The sequence below is a fragment of the Prionailurus viverrinus genome, chromosome B4, assembly GCF_022837055.1.
Source record: "Prionailurus viverrinus isolate Anna chromosome B4, UM_Priviv_1.0, whole genome shotgun sequence".
NCBI lineage: Eukaryota > Metazoa > Chordata > Mammalia > Carnivora > Felidae > Prionailurus > Prionailurus viverrinus.
This window is the reverse complement of record NC_062567.1, coordinates 37,510,670-37,534,782: the sequence shown is the minus strand read 5'-3', so window position 1 is coordinate 37,534,782 and position 24,113 is coordinate 37,510,670. Positions and strand designations below refer to the sequence as shown.

At 47.0% G+C, this 24,113-nt stretch overlaps 1 protein-coding gene across 1 annotated transcript in view; it reads left to right on the top strand.

Moving 5' to 3' along the window:
- ANO2 (anoctamin 2) overlaps positions 1-23,276 on the top strand; it is a 257,957-nt gene extending 234,681 nt beyond the window's left edge. Inside the window, exons 18-22 of the mRNA XM_047866504.1 lie at positions 10,041-10,193; positions 10,554-10,606; positions 12,503-12,684; positions 20,415-20,520; positions 22,425-23,276. Coding sequence (XP_047722460.1) covers positions 10,041-10,193; positions 10,554-10,606; positions 12,503-12,684; positions 20,415-20,520; positions 22,425-22,694 — 764 coding nt within the window. The 3' untranslated portion in view covers positions 22,695-23,276. The remainder of the gene's footprint in view (positions 1-10,040; positions 10,194-10,553; positions 10,607-12,502; positions 12,685-20,414; positions 20,521-22,424) is intronic.
- The last annotated feature ends 837 nt before the right edge of the window (positions 23,277-24,113 follow it).

Sequence of the window (24,113 nt, the reverse complement as noted above, 5' to 3'; positions counted from 1 at the left end):
GGGAGTGATGCAAGTTGCCTCAGGTTGCCCCACAGACCCGTTAGTGGGACTGAAAGCCAGAGCCCCTTCCTGGATCATTGTGTAAGAGACTTTCATGAAGACTTATGGGAACTTGGGCTTTAGCGGAGGGATGGGGTAGGGTGAGGTATCCTTCTTCCTTCCCAATGGGCTAGACCTCCTAATTCCAGAAAGGCCCTTGTCTTGGGCTTTGAACAAAAATGAGAGCAGTGAAACCAAAGCTGCCCACTCCCTCTGGTGTGCCTGACATGGTGATCCCTTGCCCCGCTCTCAGCTGTCAGCTTCCTTCCCCGTGATCCCCAGGACCACCCATGCAGACAGGAAGTGCGCTGAGCCCACTCTGAGCCTGTCAGTTGTAATGGTGAGGCACGTCATCAGTTGAGGGAGGCAGCAGAGAGAGATGTATTATATTTACATTTTTCTAAATTGAACTGGAACCGGGGCCCAGCAGGCATGGGGGAGGGGCCATGAGGTGAAAGGGAAGCTGGGAGTTGGGGGGTGGCATGGGGGGGTTGCTGAGAGTCAGCCTGTGGAGGGGGCACTGGCTGTAGGGAGCTACCTCTGGGCGGCACTGGTGGTGGGGATGGGCCAGCCCCAGACAAAGAGAAACCTGAGAGTGAGGGATTAAGCTGGAGAAACCTGTGAGGGGAACAGCAAGCTTTCGAGGGAATCTCCAATATCAAACCCTTTTCCTGAAGAGCTTACTAAAAAGGACTTCAAGAGTAGTCGCCCACCCCCATCTCTGAGGGGAGGAAAGAATGCTGGCCCAGGAGCAGGCTGTGACATTAATCATCACTGTCCCCAACCCCAAAATGGGGCTTCAAAGCTTTTTGGCCACAGGCCCCTCACAACCCCATTGTGGAGTTTTCCTCAGGGCCAATGGGAGGAAATTCCTGAGTTGCTTTAAGGCTGCAGGCAACGTTAGTTCTCTGCTACTTGCCATAGTTCCACTTGTGTAAAGTAACTTTGGCATAAGAACGTGGGCCCAAATTTAATTCAGTTCCCAAAGAATCTCTCGATCAAGTTTATTGCCAGTTTATCAGATAAATAAGTGATACAATTGAAGACCAGTGGCCTATGTTCATATTCATGAAACTGTGAAGGGAGCTTCTTGAGGTCAGGATTTGTGTTTTATTCATTCATAGCACCTAACCACTGGGCCTGGCATACAGTAGGTGCTCAATGAATGTTTGAAAAGGAAAGAAGAGGAATATAGAATGAAAGAGGTGATTCTGTAGTGTGGACCTTGAAGATAGAGTGACAATTGGACTCCACAGACATCATCGTTCATCAGAGCTCTCCAGCCCCTCTGGCTGTGTTGATTTAGCTGGCACAATCTACCCCTGACTTCCCCCAACCAGGGGCCAAGAATCCTTATTTTCAAGTGCTTATGATTAGGGAATGGTATCCTCCCAAAGGCAGGCTTCCTAAGGCCATACAAATTGGTAGACTTGTTTAATCATCTGGGTACTTCAGGCAAAATATTCTATGTAATAGTCAGCTACAGCTATGATAAAGCTTTGTAACAAATGGCCTGAAGTCTCAGTGACTTGCAACTGAGACAGAGAATAATGAGCAATGGAAAGAGCTGGCTCCATACCTCCCTGAGTATCCTCCCCTGGAAATGACCAGGTAAAGGTAGCCCCTTACTAAAGAAAGAGTAGAGAGCTTCCAATAGAGCAGTGACTTCGGTGACACCCAGGATCCCTTCCATATTCTGATATTCTTTGGTCATGGATAATAGAGACCACACTGGGTAATTTCCAAGTTTCTAACGGGCTGGATATATAAAACTAGTCCCAGGGGTGCCTTAGCTGTAAGTGATGAAATATTCCAGAGTATCTGTACAAGCATCAGCACTGAAGCTCGATCATTTTGTCACAGAACTCCAAGATTGTGTGCTACGAGGCAATGGCTCAGAGAATCAGGAAATTCCCCTCCCTGAACCATCCTGTTTATACAAACTGAGTCATCTCACTGGATAATCAGGCACCTGCCATCTTCTCCAAATGGCATTTAAACACAGTTCAGGCAGTATCCAGGGTCTCATTCCAGTGTTTCTGGGAAGTAGGGTGAGTCACAGTTCATGTCTCTCTCCCTCTCTCTCTCTCTCTCTCTCTCTGTTTGAAGTGTACATTGCTTGTCACTTTCTGTACTAGGAGTCCCTCTCTCCATACATACTTAAGAGAAAAGACAAGAGTATATTTGGATATGATACCCCTAAGTGTACTACAGAAGGCTTCTGGTGAACAGAAGATGCCCAGTCAGTGCTTATGAAATGAGTGAATGAATGAATGGAAGGCAGTCTTTAAGGTTAAAACTTATGGAGAACACCATCACTTTATCATTTCTCTTCTTTCTGGAACACCCAGGAAGCTCAGAGTGAACTCTGTTGCTCAGCTGTGGCCCCATAATAGGTCCTTAGAGTTTGCGTATTTGTTTCTCTCTCCTTTCTCTGTCACTTCCTTTTTTCTAAAATTCCATAAACCTCACTGTGTGTTCCTTTTGTTGACTTTTTTACAACCCTTTGGGAAGATGAAAGGGGAAAAGAAATAAAGGAAAAACGTTCTTAATCATTTGTTGCTTGGGAACTTCTTTCCAATCATGCCTAGTTTCATTGCCCTTCTGCCTCACTGACTGTGTTACCATGGCCCAAATAGGTATATGGGAGGATTGACGGATGGATGGATGAATGGATGAGAGGAAGAAATGAGTAACTGGCCTTCACATTCCCGTTTTGCAGATGGATAAAGTAAACAAGCATGAGTAAGCCAGGTCATTCATTTGTTCACAATAAACATTTATTGGAAATTCACCAGGCTGTTCTTTGAAAATCAGAAATAAATCAGTAGATCTCACCAACTCAGTTCTCTCTTGTTTTAAGATGCTGAACTAGGTCCACTGATGTCAGTTTTTTGAGGGGGCACAAATTCAGGCCAGACAGGAGTAATGACACGGACAATAGCAGGGACAGCTCTAGTGCACCAGTCATACAAGACATGTGAGTGAAGGTGCTTTGGAGAGTGAAAATATCAGCACAGATGCTGGTTCATTGTCTGACAAGAATATTAGAAATCGGATTGGAGAAGATCCAATAAAGGAAACCTAAGAGATGTGAGAGTGGACACAGGGCCTAGTATTTACATTTTTGTGTGAGGAAAGGATATCAAATTATGTTGGCATCAGAAACTATCTTTGTTTCCCATCTTCATCAATTGCTAGGTATGTGGCCCTGGGAAAATTATTTCATCTGAGACTCAGTTTTCTTACTCGAAAAATGGAAATAATAATAATACTTGACACTATTATTTTATGAACCAGAGAGCATGGTGCCTACACATGGTAGATGTTTAAGAAATGTTGGTTGAAGCTCCATGAAGTCTGAGCGCTTGGAGTTTTGCTTAAAAGATATGGAAGGGGAACAATGGGCAGATTTTTTCCAGAAGACCATAGTGTCCAGGCCTTTAAGCCCCCTGTGGCTGAGAGTCACATTCTCCTGCCCTTTTCTGTGGTCGTCAGCACACTTCATCTCTGAAGGCTCCCTTGACCCTAGCCTCTGCTCCCAAGGAGGGAAGAGAGCTGCTAATGGACTGGTCTGCATCATACTATCACCCAGAGTTCTGCTGTTATAGCTAGACTCTGAATTGTTGAAGAGCAAAACTCTCAAAAGTCACTGGATCTTCTTTCCCCATCTGAAGAAACTAGTATTTCAGAATTTGTGTGGGGGTGAGGGCAAAGTGGGTATTGGGTCTCCCTTAATCACAAAGAAAAGAAAATATGCCTTGCTGATTTGTCCCAATGTTGCATTGATTTGTATGCAGTAAACTCTTAATATTTAATCTGTTGCTTCAAACCTATTCCTTCCTGTTATGACTTCCAGAGTTTCTGAATTGAGCCTGATCCATTGTATAAACCCCAAGTGACTCCATACATACTGCAAAGGAATTCCACTGACTGTCTTTATTTCCTAAGTAGTTCATTTGTAAACTTGGATCTGTGGATTTTCTTTTTCTACAACAATTTTTTAATGTTTATTTATTTTTGAGAGAGAGAGACAGTGTGAGTGGGGAAGGAGCAAAGAGAGAGAGGGAGACACAGAATCCAAGTAGGTTCCAGCCTCTGAGCTGTCAGCACAGAGCCCGATGTGGGGCTTGAACTCACCAACCGTGAGATCGTGACCTGTGCTGAAGTTGGACGCTTAACTGACTGAGCCACCCAGACGCCCCGGATCTGTGGATTTTCAGGATAGATCTTAACTACCAACCGTAGAGCCAACCTTCAAATGCCTCTTTTACTTTGTTCTTCAAGTCAAGCCCAGTGGTTGTGAATCTGTGAAGCCTTCATGGATCTGCTGGTGAATGTGAGTTATTCCTGCCCTGGTGCTCTATTAATGCTGCCATTAGAGTTCAACTCTGTGACACCAGCAGCGTGTGTTTTCATGGCCAGCTTCTCCACCGCATACTGTGAGCTCTTGGAAGGATGACATAGTAATCTGTTCATCTTTGTTTCCTAGCAACAAACATGGTGCCCAATGTATAGAATGTGCTCAATAAGTGATTGCTGGATGGGTGAATTAATGGTGAATGATGGGCATTGAGAACCTTCTTATATTCTTTCAGGGCTTTTAACTGTTTTCCTAAGCAGTACAGGCCCAGGCTGAGGAACCAGCTCACGCCCTTCTCAGCATCTCTTTCTATTTAATCATCAACCAACATTTGCAATTCTTTTTTACAACAGATACTTTCAGTGCTGAGCACAGTTGGCTTCCCTTGCCCTCAGGAGGAGGGCATCACTGGGTTGCAGCCTTGAAATAGGGGCTGATGAAATCAACAGTGATGATGTACCCTTACTATGTTTTCACATAAGCGCTTATGTTAATGGGCTGTTTGTAATTTTTAGTAACTGCTTCCTGAGTGAGAAGACAAGCTCACATCAGTGTGTCCCTCGAAAATTTCCTTGCATTGCTTCTTGTTAGTGGTTCATAAAAGGGAAAATTCTCAAGCCCCCAGGTTTTAATCCCCTTAAGCAGACTGTGTTGCTTTTACTAAGCTATCAAGAGTTGAGGGGGAAAATGCTATAATTATTTTCATTAGATTTAGACTCTCCTAACTGACTGGTTTTACACCACTTTCCTCAAAGTCCCCTGTGCAAGTTTATAGCACTAAAAACTGCTGTGTGGAGGTGTTAGCATTTGTGCCCCATCTCACCTCACCATCACTAAGTGCAGTGACTTCCATTCCCACAGTTTAGAAGCTGCCTCTTTTTGTATCTGTTTTATGTTTACAGCTGGTAAAAAAGGGAAGTTTGTATTTATGAAATAAATAATCTCTGAACATCTGTTGTGGGATAGGCACCACACAAAATTGTGGGGACTCAGAAACGAATCAGATATGGCCATGGTCTCAAGGGGTTTCCCATCTAGGGAGCAAGTTAGACAGAAATATAGAACAAGACTTTATGGAGTGAGGAGGTGGGTGAGGAGGTAGGACTGGGGTGTAGGAGAGTCTCCATAGAGAAGGTTAGATGTGAGTTGGATCTGAAATGTAGATGGTGATTCATTCAGCAGACAAGAAGAGAAGGATAATTACAGAGAGTAGCAGGATGTACGAAGGCTCAGAGACATGGAAAACATGGTGAGTTTGAAGAAGTACAAATGGTTTTGAAATGGTTGGAAAGCAGACAAAGTTGGTCTTCAAGCATACCAGCTAAGTGTTAACGCTGAGCACAGAGCATGGTGAGGAGATGTGTCTGTAAAAATAAATTAGGGTTAGATCACAAAGAGTTTTGAATGCCATGACAAGGATCTGTGTGTGTGTGTGTGTTTGTGTGTGTGTGTACACATGTGCACATGTGTAAGGGGAGGGTGGATATTTTCACTGAAGAATTTTAAATAAATGAGTAAAAACTATGTTCCATCAAGAGCTTTTCCACCAATCCTGGCCAATCTATTCTACCTAATGTACTATTTTTCTTCTTTAAGCACATTGTCCTGGAATGTCCTTGCTGGAAGCCATCTTGTTTAATTTAATACACTCCTCCTTGTTATTTTAACCTAAGCCCAGGTAACCAAGGCCAAGATTTTAATTGTCTCCAGCACTAGGTAGTATAGGGCTGGTGGTTATTTTAAAAGGTCCTAGAGACTGAGATGAGAAAACTGATGGAGTTTGGGCCTCGGAATGTTTCCAATCTTTCTGCTTCCAGCTCAGCATTTCTGGAGCACTTAACAGCAGGCTTTGTAAAGATTTAGTTGAAAATCAACTTATGGATTCCTCCGTAATTGGCTTGGCCAGGTTTAATCTGTTGTTGGTCAAGCCAAGCTGGCTTCTATTATGTAGTGCACTGAGGGTTCCTGGCGTTGTTCTTCTCCCAGTGGAGGCTGGCTGTTTTTAGAAGCAAATCTTGGTGAAGGCCGGTATCATCGTGTCCTCTGAAGTGAACCCAGAAGGACGCCCATCTGATACAGCAGTTAGGCCTTTGACTAAAAAGAAGGTCTTGGATTTGGAAGGCTATAGTTTGATATATTTTTTTCTCCCCGAGATAAACCAAAGCTTCCTATTTGTTTCTGCCTCTTTGGGTTGATTCCTAGATATGTGTAGTATGCCCCATCCAAGCAGGCAGCACCTGCAGAAATGGAGCATCTACAGAGAGTGGCTCCTCTCAGCCTAAGTACCCCAGGTAACACTGGAAGGGGGACAGATCCACTGGCCTGTGCTGAGCCCAACCCCTTGAGGCTATCCAGTGCCGGACACACAGGCTTACATGGCAAGGAGAAAGACAAGAACCATATCATGGACTTGAGGTAATTCATGGGCACTGATAGCACTGAGCTGCCACTGGCAGTCCTTTGTGCCAACAGAAGAGAAATCGAAGGGAGCCTGTGTGTCTGGAGAGCTTATGAAGGTAAGAAAGCAAACTGTCAGGGCAACCCCTGGGAGAGGTCTCATATCTGCCTCTGGAGATGACGTGAAGGAAAGGAGAGTAAGTAGAGAGTCCTATTTTCCTATAGCCAGAAGACACTGGATGTGTAGTGCCGCTGCTAGGAGTATGGTGAGGGCAGGCTGTCTACATTTATAGTCACTCAGAAGTAACCTGCCCCTTCCTTTTCCTGTCAGTCTCCTTGCCTGACCCTTGTTGGGGCTTTGGAGAGTTTACACAGTTCTGTGAGAGGAAGTCACTTACAAGACGAAGAACATTTGCCCTGTAGAACTGAGCTCATTAGAATCAAGAAGACCAATTTAGAAGTCCATAAATAAAGACAGGTTCATATATATACACTTAAATACAGACATGCATTTTACAGGTTTTAGAAAACTAGTCTAACATCTGTTTTGCTTTCCTTGTTAATTCCACTCTCTCTGCCCCCACCCCCAACTCTAAAGTGAATTCCTCAGCAAAGCCTGATTTAAAAGATGCCATAGACCCTGCATTTTGAACTGGCTCCCAGAGCTTGTTTTTGAAGATTTCTCTTTCCCTCCCCACCACCCCAACCCCTTTGGCCAGCCAGCTTGGCAGTCATCCTTCCATGGGCCCAACCTTAACAAATCCGAGCTTTCTGGTGCATCTTGCCACCAACTGGCACCTGCCGGTCTCCCAGGGCCAGCTGAGAATCCACTGGGCATCAAAGACCATGGCAGTGACAGACTTGTATCAGCAAGAGCAATAAACCACAACTGTGGGTCCGATCAAGCTGCCAAATCAAAAGCAGTTGTGCTGGGTGAAGTTCCACGCATGTTCTCTTTCTCGAAACTTCGACTGAGTTTAGGCATATCCCTCTGTGAACATTTATTTTTTTCTTTTTTTATTATTTTTTTAGTTTGGATCCTGTTTTTCATTCTTTATTTGGATATTCTAGAATCTTGAAGCTTGTCTGAGAGAATGAGAACCACAGCATCATTACAAATCAGACCTGAAAGGAATTTAAACCAGTCTGTTTGGAATTTATCAATGGAGATATTGAAGTCCATTGAAACAGAGTAAATTGCCCAGAGACATACGGCTAGTGAGAAACATATCCAGGGCTAGAGGTTAGGCCTCCTGACTCTCAGTTAGTGCTTAAATTTGTGTCTGTTTGGGGCACCTGGGTGGCTCAGTTGGTTAAGCGTCCTACTTAAGCTCAGGTCATGATCTCAAGTTCGTGGGTTCAAGCCCTGTTCCATGATCTGCGCTGACAGCTCAGAGCCTGGAGCCTGCTTCAGATTCTGTTTCCCTCTCTCTCTTTCTGCTCCTTGCCTGCTTGTGTTCTTTCTCTCTCAAAAATAAATAAATAAACATTTTTTTAAAAAAAAGTTTGTGTCTGTTTAACATGTAAGTGTGCAATATACATGGCAGCCATCTGTAAGTATTGATATTTATTCCAACAAGAGTAAAAATATACGTAACAGGTAATATTACTGAACAATTATTAGGTGCCAGACATTGTTCTAAGTGCTTTATTTGTACAGTATCATTTACCTTTGTGACAACCTAGGTGGGTATTATCATCCTCAATTTATAGTTGAAGTTACTAAGACACAGAAAAGTAAATAACTTGCCCTTGGTATGTACGGGTGTCCTATTAGACTGGTTTTCCTGGGGCTCAGGACTGTGGGTGCTGAGCCCCTAGGGTTGGACGGAGCCCTTGCCTTTCTAGTGGGAAATGAAGACATGTGAGTAGATCAATCACAACAGTACATGATGATGGCCGTAACAGAGGCAGGCACAAAGGTGGTGGTGCGAGGATAGAGCAGGAGGAGCAGGCTTCTCCAAAGAGATGGTATTTGAACTGTCTCGAGGGTGCATGGACATTGCTAGCTGGTGAACGAGTGCTTGTCCACAAGTGTATAGGAGCACCTGACAGGATCAGAGAGGATCCGGAGGGGCAGAAGCTCAGTGCCAGAAGCCACAGGCATGATGGCTGGGGGGAGATGTTGAGAGACAGGGCTGGAGGGTGGTCGGGAGCAGATTATAAGGTATCTGCATCCCAACATGAGTAATTTGGCCTATACCCAGTGAACACAAGGGAGCCAGCAGACATTTTCAGGAGGAGGTAAGTGACAGGATCAGACTGCTGGAGGTTCTGGGAAAACTGGTGACAAGGGAAGCAGTTAGGAGGCTCTTGAAATTGTCCAGGTGGAAGGGATGAGGAGCTGGGCTCCACATGGCCATCTGATTGGCACAAGCTGCTTCCTTTCCTTTGCTCACACTGCTTCCATGGCTTGGGATGCTCTCTTTAATCCAGGCGCACCTTTCAGGACTAAGCTTAGGTGTTTGATATGGAGGCTCTCTTGGCACGCATAAAATCTTGCAGCACATCTTTGTGTACATTTCTCTCTTCTGCTTTAACACCCAGCTCCCTGAAAGTAGGACCAGACCTTCGCCTCCTTAAATACTTGGCAAGGTGCCTGACCCTCAGTGAGCTCTCAATAAATGTGTGATGAATGAATAAACTTTCTAAATAAAGGCAGGGACTATGGGTATAGAAAGAAGAGTCCAAATTTGGGAGGTGATTTTTTTTATGTTACATCAGGGGATGGCAAATTATGTCCCATGGGCCAAATCCAGCTCAGTTTACGTACTGCCTTTGTAAATAAAGTTTTATTGGAAGCCCATTTGTCTACGTTTTGTCTCTAGCTGCTTTCACTCTACAATGGCAGAGTTAAGTCATTGTGACAAGACTATGTGGCCTGCAAATACAAAAATATTTACTCTCTGGACCCTTGCTGAGAAAGGTGGTCAACCTGTGAGTTAGAGGACCAGGATTAGTGACTGGACATAGAGTGATGGAAAGGAGAGATTCCTTTTCTCATGTCTTCTCACTGTGCCTAATGCAGAGCTTTGCTCCTGGGTGACAGCCTTGGCTGGTGGGCCTGCAGATACTGAGAGAGAAACACCCATGACTGTGGGCAGGAGAAAAAGGGAGCCTGGGAGATCAAGGTGGGAAAGAGACCCCATAAGAAAAAGCCAAGGGGCCATAGCTGCAAGGCAAAGTTTATCTAGCTCTTACTTCTTCCCAGCGATGCTTCTCCTCCTCTTCTCTCTCGTAGTCATCCAGTTTGGCTTTGTCACCCTCTTTGTGGCCTCCTTCCCTCTGGCACCTGTGTTTGCCCTCCTCAACAATGTCATTGAAGTGCGGCTTGATGCAAAGAAGTTTGTGACTGAGCTGAGACGGCCTGATGCCGTGAGAACCAAAGATATCGGTATGTCCCCTGCTTAGAGACCATGGCAGGCCCTCTGCCTCTGTCTGTCCCCTCAGTCTCCCTGCCATGACCTGCCACCACCATCACACCACGTCTGGAATCAAGAGGGCTGGGGGAAGCCCTTGGAGGTCCTCATTCTCATATCTTCAGGCTCTGGGAGACCTTTATCCACCCCTACTTGTCCCCCTGCTTTCCAGACGGTGGAGGGGGACACCTAAGGCTTTGTAGCAAGCCCATTTCTGGGGGACCTGGCAAACCTCCACTGGTAATGTGCCTGTGGAGCATCACCCTGAGCTGCAGCCTTATTGTCACCGGGCCAAGGGTGGGAATGAGCCAGATGCCCTTCTTTCTGTCTTACAGGGATTTGGTTTGACATTCTCTCCGGGATCGGCAAGTTCTCTGTTATCAGCAACGTAAGTGTTAAATTCGTGACACCCTAGCCCTGTGGGAAGGGCTTTCCACAGGAGCTGAGGTCTTCAGAGCAGGATACCAGCCCTCGTTACCTCCCAGCCTTTTCCTTCTGGAGCTTTGTTAAAGGCAGCCCCCTGGTTAGTAGTGCATACGTGGTGCCATTGGCCAGAGCCGCGCTACTATATCGTTAATTTCACAGAGAGAAAGGAAGGTAATTACCCACCAGAGTGCATACCGTGACCTTAAGAGTCAAAATCTGATCTTTCCTCGGAGCCAAGAATAATGAGGAAAGAATTCCGCATATCTATCCATCTCTTTCCTTTCTTTTTCTCCTCCTGAGCTAAACAATACCTGGAGCATTGCCCGGGCGGCGGTTCCTAATTACGGTTCCTCCAAGCTGTCAATGCGAAGTCCTAATTATTCCCATGGACTCTGGCACCGCGTAGGTTAAGATAGGACATGCAAGAAGAGGGGTCCTACCTGTTGTGACCTCTTTAACTGCCTTGCCAGACATGTCCACATTTCAGAGGAAATCCTGATGGGCCCAAGCCAATAGGAACTTTTGCTTCTGCCTTTTGTATGGATGGTGGCTAGGCAGGGCCTCCTGTCCTACCTCCCAAGAAAAGACCCCCAGCTTGGCACCTCCCAAGAAAGCCACCACCCATTTTCCCCTGGGAGAGAAACATTGATTCTGTGACTTGGTTGCCTATTAAGAACACACTAAAGGCCTGGAGAGGCAGGAGGAAAGGCAGAGAGAATCAGCTCTCTGCACTGTGAATGTTCAACGTAGGAAGCGCACATCTTGTGGCTGAGAAATGAGGTGCAATTTGAAAACAGATCAGTAGCTCCTTTGGGGTTGTGTCTACTGGAAAAGAGGCCCTGCGTTCTAGGTACTTTCTATCATATGACAGAATGACAAGAAATCTTACTTCCCTGGGTTTCTGTCTTCTTTACCTATCTGTAAACATGAGAGAGCATAAGATTACCCACCAAATAGGATCATTCTGGAAATTAAATGGGAAGATGAAAGGACATGTAGCAAGTGCTCAGTAAGTTGTAGCTGTGGTGATTGTAAGCACATTACTCACTCTCAAATATGGTATGGCCATCCACACTCATATACATTTAGAAAACAACGCCTAAACTACATTTTTAAAAGGGCTTTAATTGTTAGTGCAGGATACAGTATAAACACCTGCCAAAAAGATTTAAGGTTTTCTTTGCAGAAAGTACCTCCACATTCAAACATGCAATCACTCACTTGGTGTTTGGTTTGCTCCGTAGACATTTATAGAACACTTAAATATGCCAGATAGTATGTTAGGTACATGTGGTTCGATTGGGCAAGACCCACTGCTTTCTTTGGTTGAAAGAACAACTTCCGTTACATGCTGTGCTGAAAAGTGTCAAGAGACAATGGTCAAATTGGGGGAACTGTGGACCCATATCCTTGGTATTCCTGGTTTTCTGGTGTCACTCAGAGGCAGATGTACATGGCCATTCAGTGTCCTTGCACATTGCACTTAAGTGACACTCTAATCAACGTCAGTAATTTTCTCAGAATATCTTCTACTCTGCTTTCACTTGGCTAACACCAGTGTCAATTCAGACCAGAGGTGGCTCATTCTCTCCAGAACCAAATGATCCACACTGGCTTAGCACCCTTTGCATCAGGGATTGTAATTCACCCTCCTGACAGCCACTGTCTGTGGATTCCCGTACACATGGCAAAGATGGAAAAGCCACGGGACCTCAGAGATAAGGACTTCTATATCAGCCAGAGCAGTGCCTCTGGATGGGGAGCCCAAGGGGCAGCAGTCTGTCACCCAGAAGGACCCTGTCCCACCTGATAGCATCCATCCTGACCACTCCTCAAGTGCGTGTGCTCTGTCCTACAGGCTTTTGTCATTGCCATCACCTCTGACTTCATCCCCCGTCTCGTGTACCAGTATGCCTATAGTCACAACGGGACCCTGCACGGCTTTGTCAACCACACCCTCTCCTTTTTCAACGTCAGCCAGCTGAAGGAGGGAACGCAACCAGAAAACTCACAATTTGACCAGGAAGTTCAGTTCTGCAGGTAAAGAACTCGGGAGGAGGAGGGCAGCAGATGACCGGATGTGGTAGATCCAACTAATTATCTGGAAGATCTAGATTGATATCACTCTCCTCTCCATCTTTCCCCTGCCCTGAACCTTCCGAATAACTATAAATCAATTTCAGTGCATCAATAAATGTTTATTGAGTGCCTTTTGCTAGACACTATGGAGCAAAGAAGTATATAGGGTTGTCCTTACCATGAAGAGGTTTATGGGCTGGTTGGAAGAAATAAACAGAGTGGATAAGACATAGCAGGCTATTCAGGGATTATATCTAGTGTGGAACATGAGCACTGTGGGTGTTCAGAAGAGAGAAAGATCGGTGGGGGCTAGAATGGGAAGGGTAGGCTTCCTGGAGGGCCTGAGGAGTCTTAAGACAGAAAGAGTATGCTAGGTGGGGAGTCGGCATGGGCTAAGTCATGGGGTGGGGATGAATTTGGGGTGTTAGATGAACACTTAGGGGCTAGGTGATGTAATTAGCAAGGAGAGTGTTTAGAAGGTCACAGTAAGGAATAATATAGGAAATACAATATATCAAAACTCCTAGGATAGTATAAGCCAAAGCATTGTTGAATTTGAATAGGTAGATGAAGTAGGTAATGGGAAGTCTTGAAATACTGCAGGCATTGTAATATGATGTAATAGGAAGTTACCTTTTTAGAGCCAGGAATGATAGATAAAGTGTATGCGTAGGAGAATTAATCTAGTCTCAGAGAGAAGGATGGACTAGAATTGGGATAACTCCAGGAGGGTGGCTGAGTTGCTGCCGTCACCAGCCATGAACCTTGGTGAACATAGACCAGAGTGGTAGAAGGGGAAGTGAGAAGATGAGCTGTTTACTAGAATACCTGACAGCATTGGTGACAAGGGACAGAAGAGGGAGCCCAAGGCAAAGATACCTCCCAAGATTGGGCTGAAGTCAGAGGACCGGGCATGGTGGGTCCATTGACAGGGATGGGGAAGATGCTAAGAGAATCCAATTTTATGGTAAATATGATGAATTTTATTCCAATCACACCAATTAAAATAATGGTAGGGAGAATGATGTATCCCGGGTAGACGGGCTACTTGGTGCTCGGTGGTGGGAGCTCAAGTAGAGGATAGGCTCTGAGAGGTGAGGTGGGAAGAAAAAACAGAAGCCAGACCGTGAAGAATGTGGTGGGCATATGGAGGTATGTGGACTTCATCTTAGGGCAGTGGGGAGCCACAGGGAGCAGGGATGAGATTCTACTTCTCATTAGTGTTCTCTCTGGCTGCAGTGTGAAGAGCAGTGGGTTACATGTGCAATAAAGAGATGCTCTACTCTACGGTGTAAGCAGGTGTCCAGAGAGTGGCGTCAGCATATTATCTAGATACAGCATATCACATAGGTGTACTTTAGGGCTACCTTTCCTAGATGGGTAATAATTGTTGATGGAAATCTCTGCCTCGGTATGCTTTACTCACTGCATGCTATGTGAACTTGTCTGGCCCAGGAGTTTGGGAGTGGTGGCTTAACCTGCTGATGTCTTTGTAAGCCAGGAGTCGTCAGTGGCTGTACAAAATAGAAATGAAGGAGAGTTTGGGGGGGGCGGGATGGGGAGGAAGAGAGGGAGGGAGAGAGGATGAGAGACAAGGAGAGAAGAAGAGAGAGATTGTGAGAAACAGAGACAGCTCTAGAGCTAGCCCCAAAGCCAATGTTTAAAACTGCTTCCATGGTGGGAAATGAAAAGTTTGCCCTGGTTTTCTGGCAAATAGCGTTGGGAACTCTATGACCCTTCTTATTCTTAGCTTTCAGTGACCTCTGGAGATAAATGTGGTCAAATAAAACTGAGGTCTCGGGCTCCAGCCCAGCCTCGCCAGGGATAGAGGTATCTTAAAAATAGCAATAAAAGTTAGGACAAGTCTCCAGCTGCCCATTTGAGATGCATTCCCAGCATTTTTGGAGCAACATTTTCTTCAGGCCTCTAGCTGCTCCAGCAGGGGGCTGCTCCAGAAACAGTCCGGCAACGTCAGGCAGCAGGCATGATTAGTGGCTATCGACAGGGTTGAAGGGCTACCATGTCCTGTACAGTGGGTGGTGGCTCAGGCTTCTGGCTCCACTGGAAGGGAGCAGAGGGTCAGTATGGGAGAGAGCCTGGCTGGGGATCTGGGTCCGGGAGAGCTTGGGGAGCCTACTTGGGCATGGCCAACCCAATGGGTCTGCTTAGAGGTGCTGAACATCCAGAAACAGCATCCTTGGTGGCCCCTGCTAGGTTTCTTTGCAGGGCCCGAGTTCTTTCATATTCCAAAGTCATGTGAAAAGTCTTTGAAGAGGCAAGTTCTCTTCAGTACATGGCTGCCTCTCATCTGTTCCTTGCTGAAACCAGAGGGAGACAGCTTTTCCGGGTGTTGCCTTTCCTGATCTTTATCAACCACTGGATTAACGTGGTTCTCATTAGTTCCTAATTGCCTGTACTGTTTTCCCTTGTCAAAGGCCAGTTTCGGAAGGCAGTTTGAAGTAGCTCAGATGGTATGAAAATATTGTATGTAATTGTGTTTAGCATTAATATGACATTAATTTCCATCGGGACTATTAAAACAATTAACATACCGTGGTTGGAGTTGAGAGATGTATTTACTAATTGATTCATAGTGTAACTAAAACCTCATTTTTGGAAAAAGCCATTCCTAAGTGTTGGTGTCTAACTCCTCTGTCTGTTACTTCGGTATGTCCTCTTCCTGCCCACGGTGATTTTGTATTACGATGAATTGTGGCAGGTGTCATGGTCACTGGTCACTCCTGCAAGTGAGGATGGTGGGGGGACATCTGAGCCAGGAGTCTCTCTTCCTTCTCCACATCTCAGTTTCCCCATCTATAAAAATGGGAACTTGGAATTAATAATCTCCAAAGATTCCTTTCTGTTTCTAAAAAATTAGTATTTCATGATACACGTAATATATTAATCTGTTCTATAGAGTCTATAAAAACTCCAAACATTACAAGCAACCTCTCTAACTCTGTCCTACCTCCACCCTAACCTCTGCCCAGTCCTGGGCACTTTTCCAACAGTAATCTCAGTCACACCTTTGTGTGAGTCTTTCTCAGACATTTCTCCATGCATCATCATCAAGTGAACTCATAGAACCTTTAGGGTGTTTCATGGCTTTGTTTTATAATAGTGAAATACATTTTGAATTCATGGGAACCTTCTTTCTTTAGGTAGTGTATAAATACAACTCAATGTGATTTTTCATAGTGTTAGAACAATCTCGATATAATCTTAAAGTAACTTAAAGCTAAGATATAATGATTTTTGTACCAGTTTCACTTACTGTGTGTGAGTCTGTCTCAGTTAACACTATAATTTAGGTCCTGAAAGCTTAGTATAAAAGTGCACGGAACAGAATATCACCGTTAATTATATTCTTTTGAAATTATGAACTTTTTTGCTATCATAGAAGTAATTCTGTATACATAGGTATATACACAAAAGGAAAAGACTTTCTCCTTAGCCCCCACCCCAGTCATTGTCAGGAAACCATCCTGTTTATTCCCTGTGGAAGCCTCCAGAAATCACATTCACATGCATTGTCTTACTTAACTTTCACTGTGCTTTCCTTTAACATTTAATGTACGCACACACGTGTTCATTTATTTGTGGCCGGTGGGAGAGAGCTGGAGCACTTCTCTGTACTCAGCACATTTCACTAGCCCCACTTAACAGATCAGAATGCTGAGGTTCAGAGGTAGGAAATATGTTTCATGGGGTCTTACAGTTAGTAAGTGACAGAGCCACTCCCAGGGCGCACTAGCTCATTAGACACTCTAGTTGTTTGTAATTACAAACGTCTCATTATTATGAGACTCCAGGGAACTCTCAAAATCAATGTTAAGGCTCAGAATAAGGAGAGCCTTGGAGGGGTGAGGGTGAGAAAGGAATGGCTCCTAAAATCATACTTCCGAGCTTAAGTCCCAGCCAGCAGGTGCAGGAGGTGACCCGCTATGGAGGTCACCCAGTGCTTGGCCACTCACAGGGACTTTGGGAGACGTACTCCCTCAACCGGGGTGAAGTATCTGGTTTGGGAAGGCCTTTGAGCTGATGGGAACAGAGCAGAAGTTCTACTTCCCACAGGCCTGAGGCTTACCTATTTTGTGCCATTTCCCTGGACAGAGATCCTGAGAGAAGCCCCTTGCAGATGTGGCAGTGGCTGACTTTCTCATTCATATCAGCACAATGGGAAACTTGGAGCATCTGCGCCCGAGTGCTCAGAAATCCCCCTGGAATGCCAGGGGGAGCCGGGAAGAGGGGCACATGTGCTCTGTCCTCTTAAAGAAAGAGGCGTATTCCATAATGTGCCTTCAGTCAAGGGAGAAAGAATAGCTAGTGTGTATTGGGCATGTACCTGATAGGCCAGGTGCTGTTGGGTGCTCTTCATTGACCTTTCCTCCTCATTACATGCCACCCGGGAGCTGGAGCATTGAGGCTACTCCATAGACCAGCACCATGGCCATCAGCACATCGGGTAACTTTTTAGAGGACATAGAACTAAAGTGGTAGAGAAGACATCAAGCCCTCACCTGGTGACTCCAAAGCCCATGCCTTTGCCCGTGCCGTGCCCTGGGCTTAGAAGCCAAACAGACCTAGCAGACAACCGTCACTGCTGCGGACGCAATTAAGTCCATTTTTTGTGGCCATTTCTAGTCTTAATTATCTCCTTGTTTAATTAGCGTCTTCTTGTTGCTCAGGGAAAACATTTGATAAGCTTGACTTCTTAGGATGCCACTTTAAACAATTATGAAATCTGAACTTCTATTGGAATGTAAACAACCAATCATTTACCTGGTGGCAGAGGCTTACCGAAATCATATTTTTCAAACTATGAGTCATTGTTCACTAGCAGGTTATGAAATCATCTTAGCAGATCATGGTCAGCATTTGAAAGACTAGAATAGGATAAGATAGGATAGGATAGAATCAGAAAATATCAGTGCACACAGCCAGGGTAAGCATGTTTTGTGTAATTTTTATTTCCTTGACATGTACTTATGTGTGCATTAATGTAAAATTAATGTAATGTATTTCTTAGTAATGTAGGTCACAGTTTTTTTTTTAAAGTTAGCTTTGGAAAGGGAAACGTGAACAGATGCAGAACTCATTAAATTGTGTCTTGTTCTTGTCTGTGGGTAGTTTGTCCTGTCATTCCCAACAGGGCTCCCTCTAGCCCATTGGCGTAGGGGTATTTCCAAGTAAAGCTTTCTGGAAATATCTGTGTTAGTCTTTCCTCAGATCTTTGATTAAATGGATGTGCTTGTTAGCTTTTAAAAATGTCTTGGACACTCGAGGAGGGCAAAGTGACATTTCCAAAAGCTGTGGCGAGTGAGGAGCAGAAGTGGGACCAGAATTAGATTATTTATGGACTCTTTTCAGACTGGGAAAAAGAGGAGTGAGCAGTGGCCCCTACACCAAGGCCAGTGAGCAGCTGTCCCTTCCTAGATGGAGCTAGAGAACAAGACAAACAGACTTTGATTGTAGCAGGAGGGATGGGCTGGACCTGGGGAGGGATGTGCCTGTGGTACAAAATGGGCATATGTCCCGCCTCCTGAGGTCTTGGGAAGAGTAGAGAAATCCCCTTTTGCCGTGAGATCCTTTGGTGGGGAGCAGCAGGAGGGCGGGCGAGCCAGGGTTTTTCCCACTCCAAAGTGTCCCTGTCCTTTAAGCCATGCTCTCCCTGTCTCCCGTCAGCAAGCATAATCTGGGGTTGGCCGTGCTTCTGTCCTCAGCCATGGATGGATATGCTGAATCCTGTGGTGTTTTGCTGGGCTGCAGTTAGCTTTGCTTTTCATCCGGATGGCAAAGTGAGCCTGCAACAGCTGTGATCAGCTGTTGGAAGTGGGGGTGGGGAAGGGGCAGCTCCTGGCCTCCTGCCCAACCCTAGTTGACTGCTTAGTATCAGCCTCTGTCTCTGTTGCTGACTCTGCCGCTGTGCCTTTTTCTTTCTGGGGTGTGTGTGTGTGTGTGTGTGTGTGTGTGTGTATATCTCTTTTCCTCTTCCTCTTTTTTTCCTTCTCTTCTTCTTGCATCTCTCCTTGGACAGTGGGAAGCCACCGTGCTTTTTCCTGGATCTTTTAGGGCAGCTGGCTCATTCAGGGCAGGGAAGGGACAGAAAGCACCCATTTCTGAATCCCCCGCCTCAAACCGCAGCTGTTGGTGAGTTGCTTTGTGACAATAGAGAAAAGGCCTGCCTTCAGCCAGACTTGGGGTCTCACCTTGACTCTGCTTCTTGCTGGCCATGAGAGAGACCTTGGCAAGTAATTGACTTTCCCTGAGCCTCAGTTTCCCCCTGTGTCATGTGGATATCAGTGCCTGCCCAAGGATGTTGTGGTGGAGATCCAATGGGGAAAACTTCCAGTAAAGCTCCTTGCTCAGGGATTGGCACATTCTGCATGTTCCTTTGTGGCGCCTCCTCGGGCAGAGTCCCCTGCCCGCCCACCCCTGCCTTCCTTGGCAGCCATGCACCCCACTTGGTGGCCTCATGCCACCCTACTCCTTCCCCCAGCCTGCGGCTTGTTTTGCTTTTACTCAACGTCAAAGATCTATTGAATTCCAGGGAGAAAACAGTTCCACGAAGGGTTATAATTCTTCTGGTACCAGCTCTTGTCACTTTTCCAGGCTTAGAAAAAAGTGAGTCTGAAAAAATGAGCCATTTTTAACATGAGTCATCACAGAATGGGGGTGAAAAGGCAGCGGTGAGGAAAAGCCCTAGATGGTTCCACGGGTCTGAGAAAGAGGCACGAGTTTACATCACGCACTGACATTGTGTTTCTTTTCTTTTCTTTCCTTTCTTTTTCTTTTCTTTTCCTTTTTTTGAGAGAGAGAGAGAGAAAGCATGTACGTGCACACGCACTGGGGGGATAGGGGGGAGAGAATCTCAAGCAGGCTCCCTGCCTAGCTCAGAACCCAATGCCAGGTTCTGTCTCACAACTGACCATGAGATCATGACCTGAGCTGAAATCAAGAGTTGGATGCTTAACTGACTGAGCCACTAAGGTGCTCCTGACATTTTGTTTCTTAAGCCACATGGACAGATCATAAATATGGTCAGTAGAAGAAGATACTGACCAATAGCAACTATTACTGCCACTCCCCAAATTCACTCAGCCTTGAGCTTGGTCTCAGTCAGCCTTCCTTGGGGTGCAAGAATGCAGCTACCAAGCAAGGCCAGCCCGTCTATGGCTGTGGTCCTGAAACAGCTAGCCAGAAAGGAAGCCTAGGATTGTCCACAGGTGCTTGTGTTCTCCCTGAGCCCCTGGACTGCAGAGAACTGTCCAAGGTTTCTGGGCATCTCCCCTCCCTTCTCAAGCTCATGGAGCCAACCTGGATCCACTGCCTTGGGCTCCTCTGGAAGAAGAATCCAGACACCAGAGGAAGCTGTGGGGGATGTTGGAGAGAGTGTTGGAAAAAGACATATCAAGGCCAAGACTGGTTGTTTTGGACTTTGGTACTTTTATTCCATGGACACTTGTTGGTTTATTCCACGGTTGGTCAGTATTCTCTTCTACTGACCATGTTATGATCTGTCCACATGGCTTAAGTTCCACAGACATTTGTTCCTCCCTGCTTCCTGCTACTTCCCAAATTGGGGAGGCAGGGGCTTGCCTGCTGCTCTCATCCTTGAGGTTTCCCCCTGGAGAAGCACCCCCTTCCCTCCACCTCGTCCCAATCTTAACACCACATTTCTCTCTGGGCAGGTTTAAGGATTACCGAGAACCGCCGTGGGCCCCGAACCCGTATGAGTTTTCCAAACAGTACTGGTCCATTCTGTCTGCCCGTCTGGCTTTTGTCATAATCTTCCAGGTGAGTTGTTCAGATAAAGAGTAGTAGCCAGTTAGAATCCAGGCTGCAGGGGTAAAGACCACATGGCTCTTCGCCTGCTCCTCATCTGCAGGTTTTAATGGCGCTGTGACCTAGGGGTGTCTGCATGTGGCAGGCAGAAGTGAGTGCCTCCCCAGAGGAGGCAGGAAGCACTCTTGAGAGGGCTTCCATTCATGGATGGATTTGCAGCAAGAGAATAGAACACAGAGTAAGGTTACAAGACAGATGTGGAGTAAGTTGCAGGGTGGAGATAGAGTCCCGTTCAGACGTAAGACAAGACAGGAAGTGAGAAGAGCAGTGGAAACCAGAATCTCATCCCCGATGCAGACAAACAGTCCCGCCTGGTCTCTGCAGCCCAAGAAAGGGCTCAAGTTCTGAATCATTCTTCTAGCTCTCGGCTGGCTCCCTCCTTTGTTAGAGTGCCTCGGCCCCTGAGACATCTGGCGGAGAGGGCCCCAGAGCCATCCGGCCATGCCTCAGTGAATAGCAAACTCGAGCCCCGTGATTGCTATCTCTGACAATGGCCACAGCTCCGGTTGCACGGCAGAGATCCGCCAAGTGCGTGGCCCCAGCTCCCACTTGGGGTCCTGCCGGCCTTCACGATCCTTTTCTCTTCCACTCCCTCAGGCTTTTGTATTCCCTGAAGGCAAATCTCTGGAGGGCTCTAAGATATCTGACTTTGCCCCTGGCCCAGGAAGTGGAGAAGCCCCTCGGCTAGTCTTTCACCTAAAGAAGATAGCCATTCTTCCTCTGGGGAGATGGGGCGGTCTGTTAGAAAAACCACTCCGATGCCCCCCTGCAGGTGTCCCCTGGCTTTCCCACAGCTCACCTGTAACATTTGTTGGCACTGTGAAAGTTGGCTTAAGAGAAGAGTGTGACTTGAAGCAGCTTTAGAGCATGAATGCACCCAGGAGCCTCTGGAAACAGCAGCTGGTCCTGGGGCCCTCCTCTGGGCCCCTGGGTGCAAGCAAGGTTCAAGGTCAAGGTGGGACTAGGTTTGCAGCCTGGAAGACAGCCATACCCTTACGATCTTGTGCCCAGATCTCAGAGCAAGCATGTGATTGGCAGGCAGAGAAGGCCACCACTGGAGCAGCATACTGGGCAGAGCATGGCCTGGGGAACTGGGTGGGGATCGGGCCATGCTGACACTGTTGTGATATATTTACCGCTTCAGTGGAAAATGTTGCAGGGTAAGGTAGTCCTGTCTTACCTGCATTTCCAAGGGAAGGGATGGGGCTCCACAGGTGGAAGAAGGAAGCCAATTACAAGTGTGCACAGAAGCTTAGAAAGGAGAAGGGGAAGAAGCTAGGGGCAGGGACCCTAGCTGGGCCAGTGTGACTGGCTTAGCAGGAAGAGAGAGAAGGATGAGTGTGAGGTTTGCTGAAACCAGAATTCAGCACAGAAACCAAAGGACTGGCTCTGATATGGAGGACAGAAGGCAAGCAGGAAGCAGGAGAGGAGCTGCTGGACCAGCAGAAGCCCTGGAGAGGCCAGCAGGCTCTGCGCCCACTTCCTAGAAGGCTCTGGAGCAGGGGACCTGGAGGCTGAGAAGCCAGGCGGGAAGAACCGGAGGGGAAAAAGCAATAGGTGACACTTCTCAAGCTCCACTGCGTGCAAGGTATTGACTTACTTAATCCTTGCAACAACTCTGGGAGGCAGGTGCTGTTACTGTTCTGACCCTGCAGGACAGACACTTCTGCTCATTGGTTAAGACCACCTGCCAGTAAGTAGAAGAGCCAGAGGAACATGGAGGTATCCTGCCCCTGGATCTGTGCTCTCCACCACTGCCACCATGGCATCACACTGCCAGTCCCGCTGCTGAGACCCTCACTCTGACCCACTGGGCTGGGCCTCTCCTCGCAACCCTTCTCCTTTCTTTTTGGCAGAACCTCGTGATGTTCCTGAGTGTCCTTGTGGATTGGATGATCCCAGATATCCCCACGGACATCAGTGACCAGATCAAGAAAGAAAAGGGCCTGTTGGTGGACTTCTTCCTGAAGGAGGAGCACGAGAAACTCAAGCTGATGGACGAGCCAGCCCCAAGGAGCCTGGGAGGGGGGCGTCGGAGCAGGAGCCGGGCGGCCAGCTCGGCACCCTCGGGCCGAAGCCAGCCAGGCAGCATCGCGTCTTCTGCCTCACAGCACACCAACGTGTGAGCGAGTCGACCCCACTGCGGGGGCTGCCACAGTGGCAGGGGACCTCACGGAGCATGCCTGTGCACCTGCATGGGAGGGCTGGCTGGCGTCTGCCAGGGCCCGGCCGCAGGGGGTCTTTGCAAAGGTGAATTTGTGCAAAGAGAGAGGGGTTAGAGCGAGCGAGCAAGCACAAGCAGGAAGAGAACTGGAGCTGCTTCTCAGAAACTTCAAGCTTAAGTTCCTTTTAGGTCCTCTTTGTATCCTTTTGGGGGATCGGCACCCCATTTTGAGTCACCCGGTGCAAGAACTGGGTATCTCTACCCCAGAGCTCCCAGGCGCCATGCACCTTCCTTGCGTTTCCTCAGGTGCCCCCTCTCACGTGGTCACAGTCTGTGAGAGGAGCAAGCCCCCCTCCTGAGCGATCCCTCTCCCCTTCCCACCAGCTCCCCAAGCAGACCCCTCTGAGTCGCTTGCAGCTGGGACTGTCACAGCCTCAGTGGGTACAAATTAAGTCACAGGGCTGATGGCTGTGGCCACAGGACTTGATGGTGAGTGGCAGAGGTCCCAACCTGAGCTTGTCTCCATGTCATGGGGATGCTTTGAGCTTGTGCAACTAACCATCACTTTATGCAGGTTCAGATTTAAAGTAATAAAATAAATCAAAACATTCTTTATAAAGATGCGTCTCCTTGTCTGTGGCTCTCTCTCTTTCTGTCACTTCATACCAATATTTATTGAGGACCAACTGCTTCCCAGATGGTCTCTGAGATGAGAGATGAGCAGAGTAGAAGAGATAAAATGTCTGACTCATGGAGCTCACTTTCTGGGGAGAGACAGGATTTTAGCTAGTAATAAGGGCTCTGGAGAAATACAAGGGATAGAGGAGGCAGGAAATGTTAAAGCAGGAGACGTAAGGGGCTTACCATTTTATATACAAATCAATGACAGACCCGAGATGGTTCTGAGGTTACATCTTTCCTCCCAGAGCTGGGGGGCCAGATTTTCAAGTATAGTTGGAAGCAAAGGCCAAACACCATTCATCACCGTCCTTTGCACACTTCAGCCCCACACACTGTCCAGAAACCTGTTGCACAGTCCTCTTCCTCGGGACCCGGCCCCAGTTCCTCCCAGGTCATTCTCAATGTGTGCATAGAAGCTTTGAGGAGGGCCACACTCCAGAGAAGACATGAGTGTTCTCATGTTTCAGCACACCTGGTAATTCGAGGGCCTGGGGTGCCGGGCTGGTCATCCTTGCCGCTCCCCATGGCTTCTGTGTCCTCCTGGCCACGTGCAGGATCGCACTGCCCTGCCAACTCTTGCTCTGGAAAGTAGCTCCTTCTTTCATGGGGACTCCAGGGCATAGATACAGCTTTAGAAGGAGCAGCAGACAATCCTGTCCCACGCCGCTCACATACCAGTAGTCCTACAATAAATTTTAAC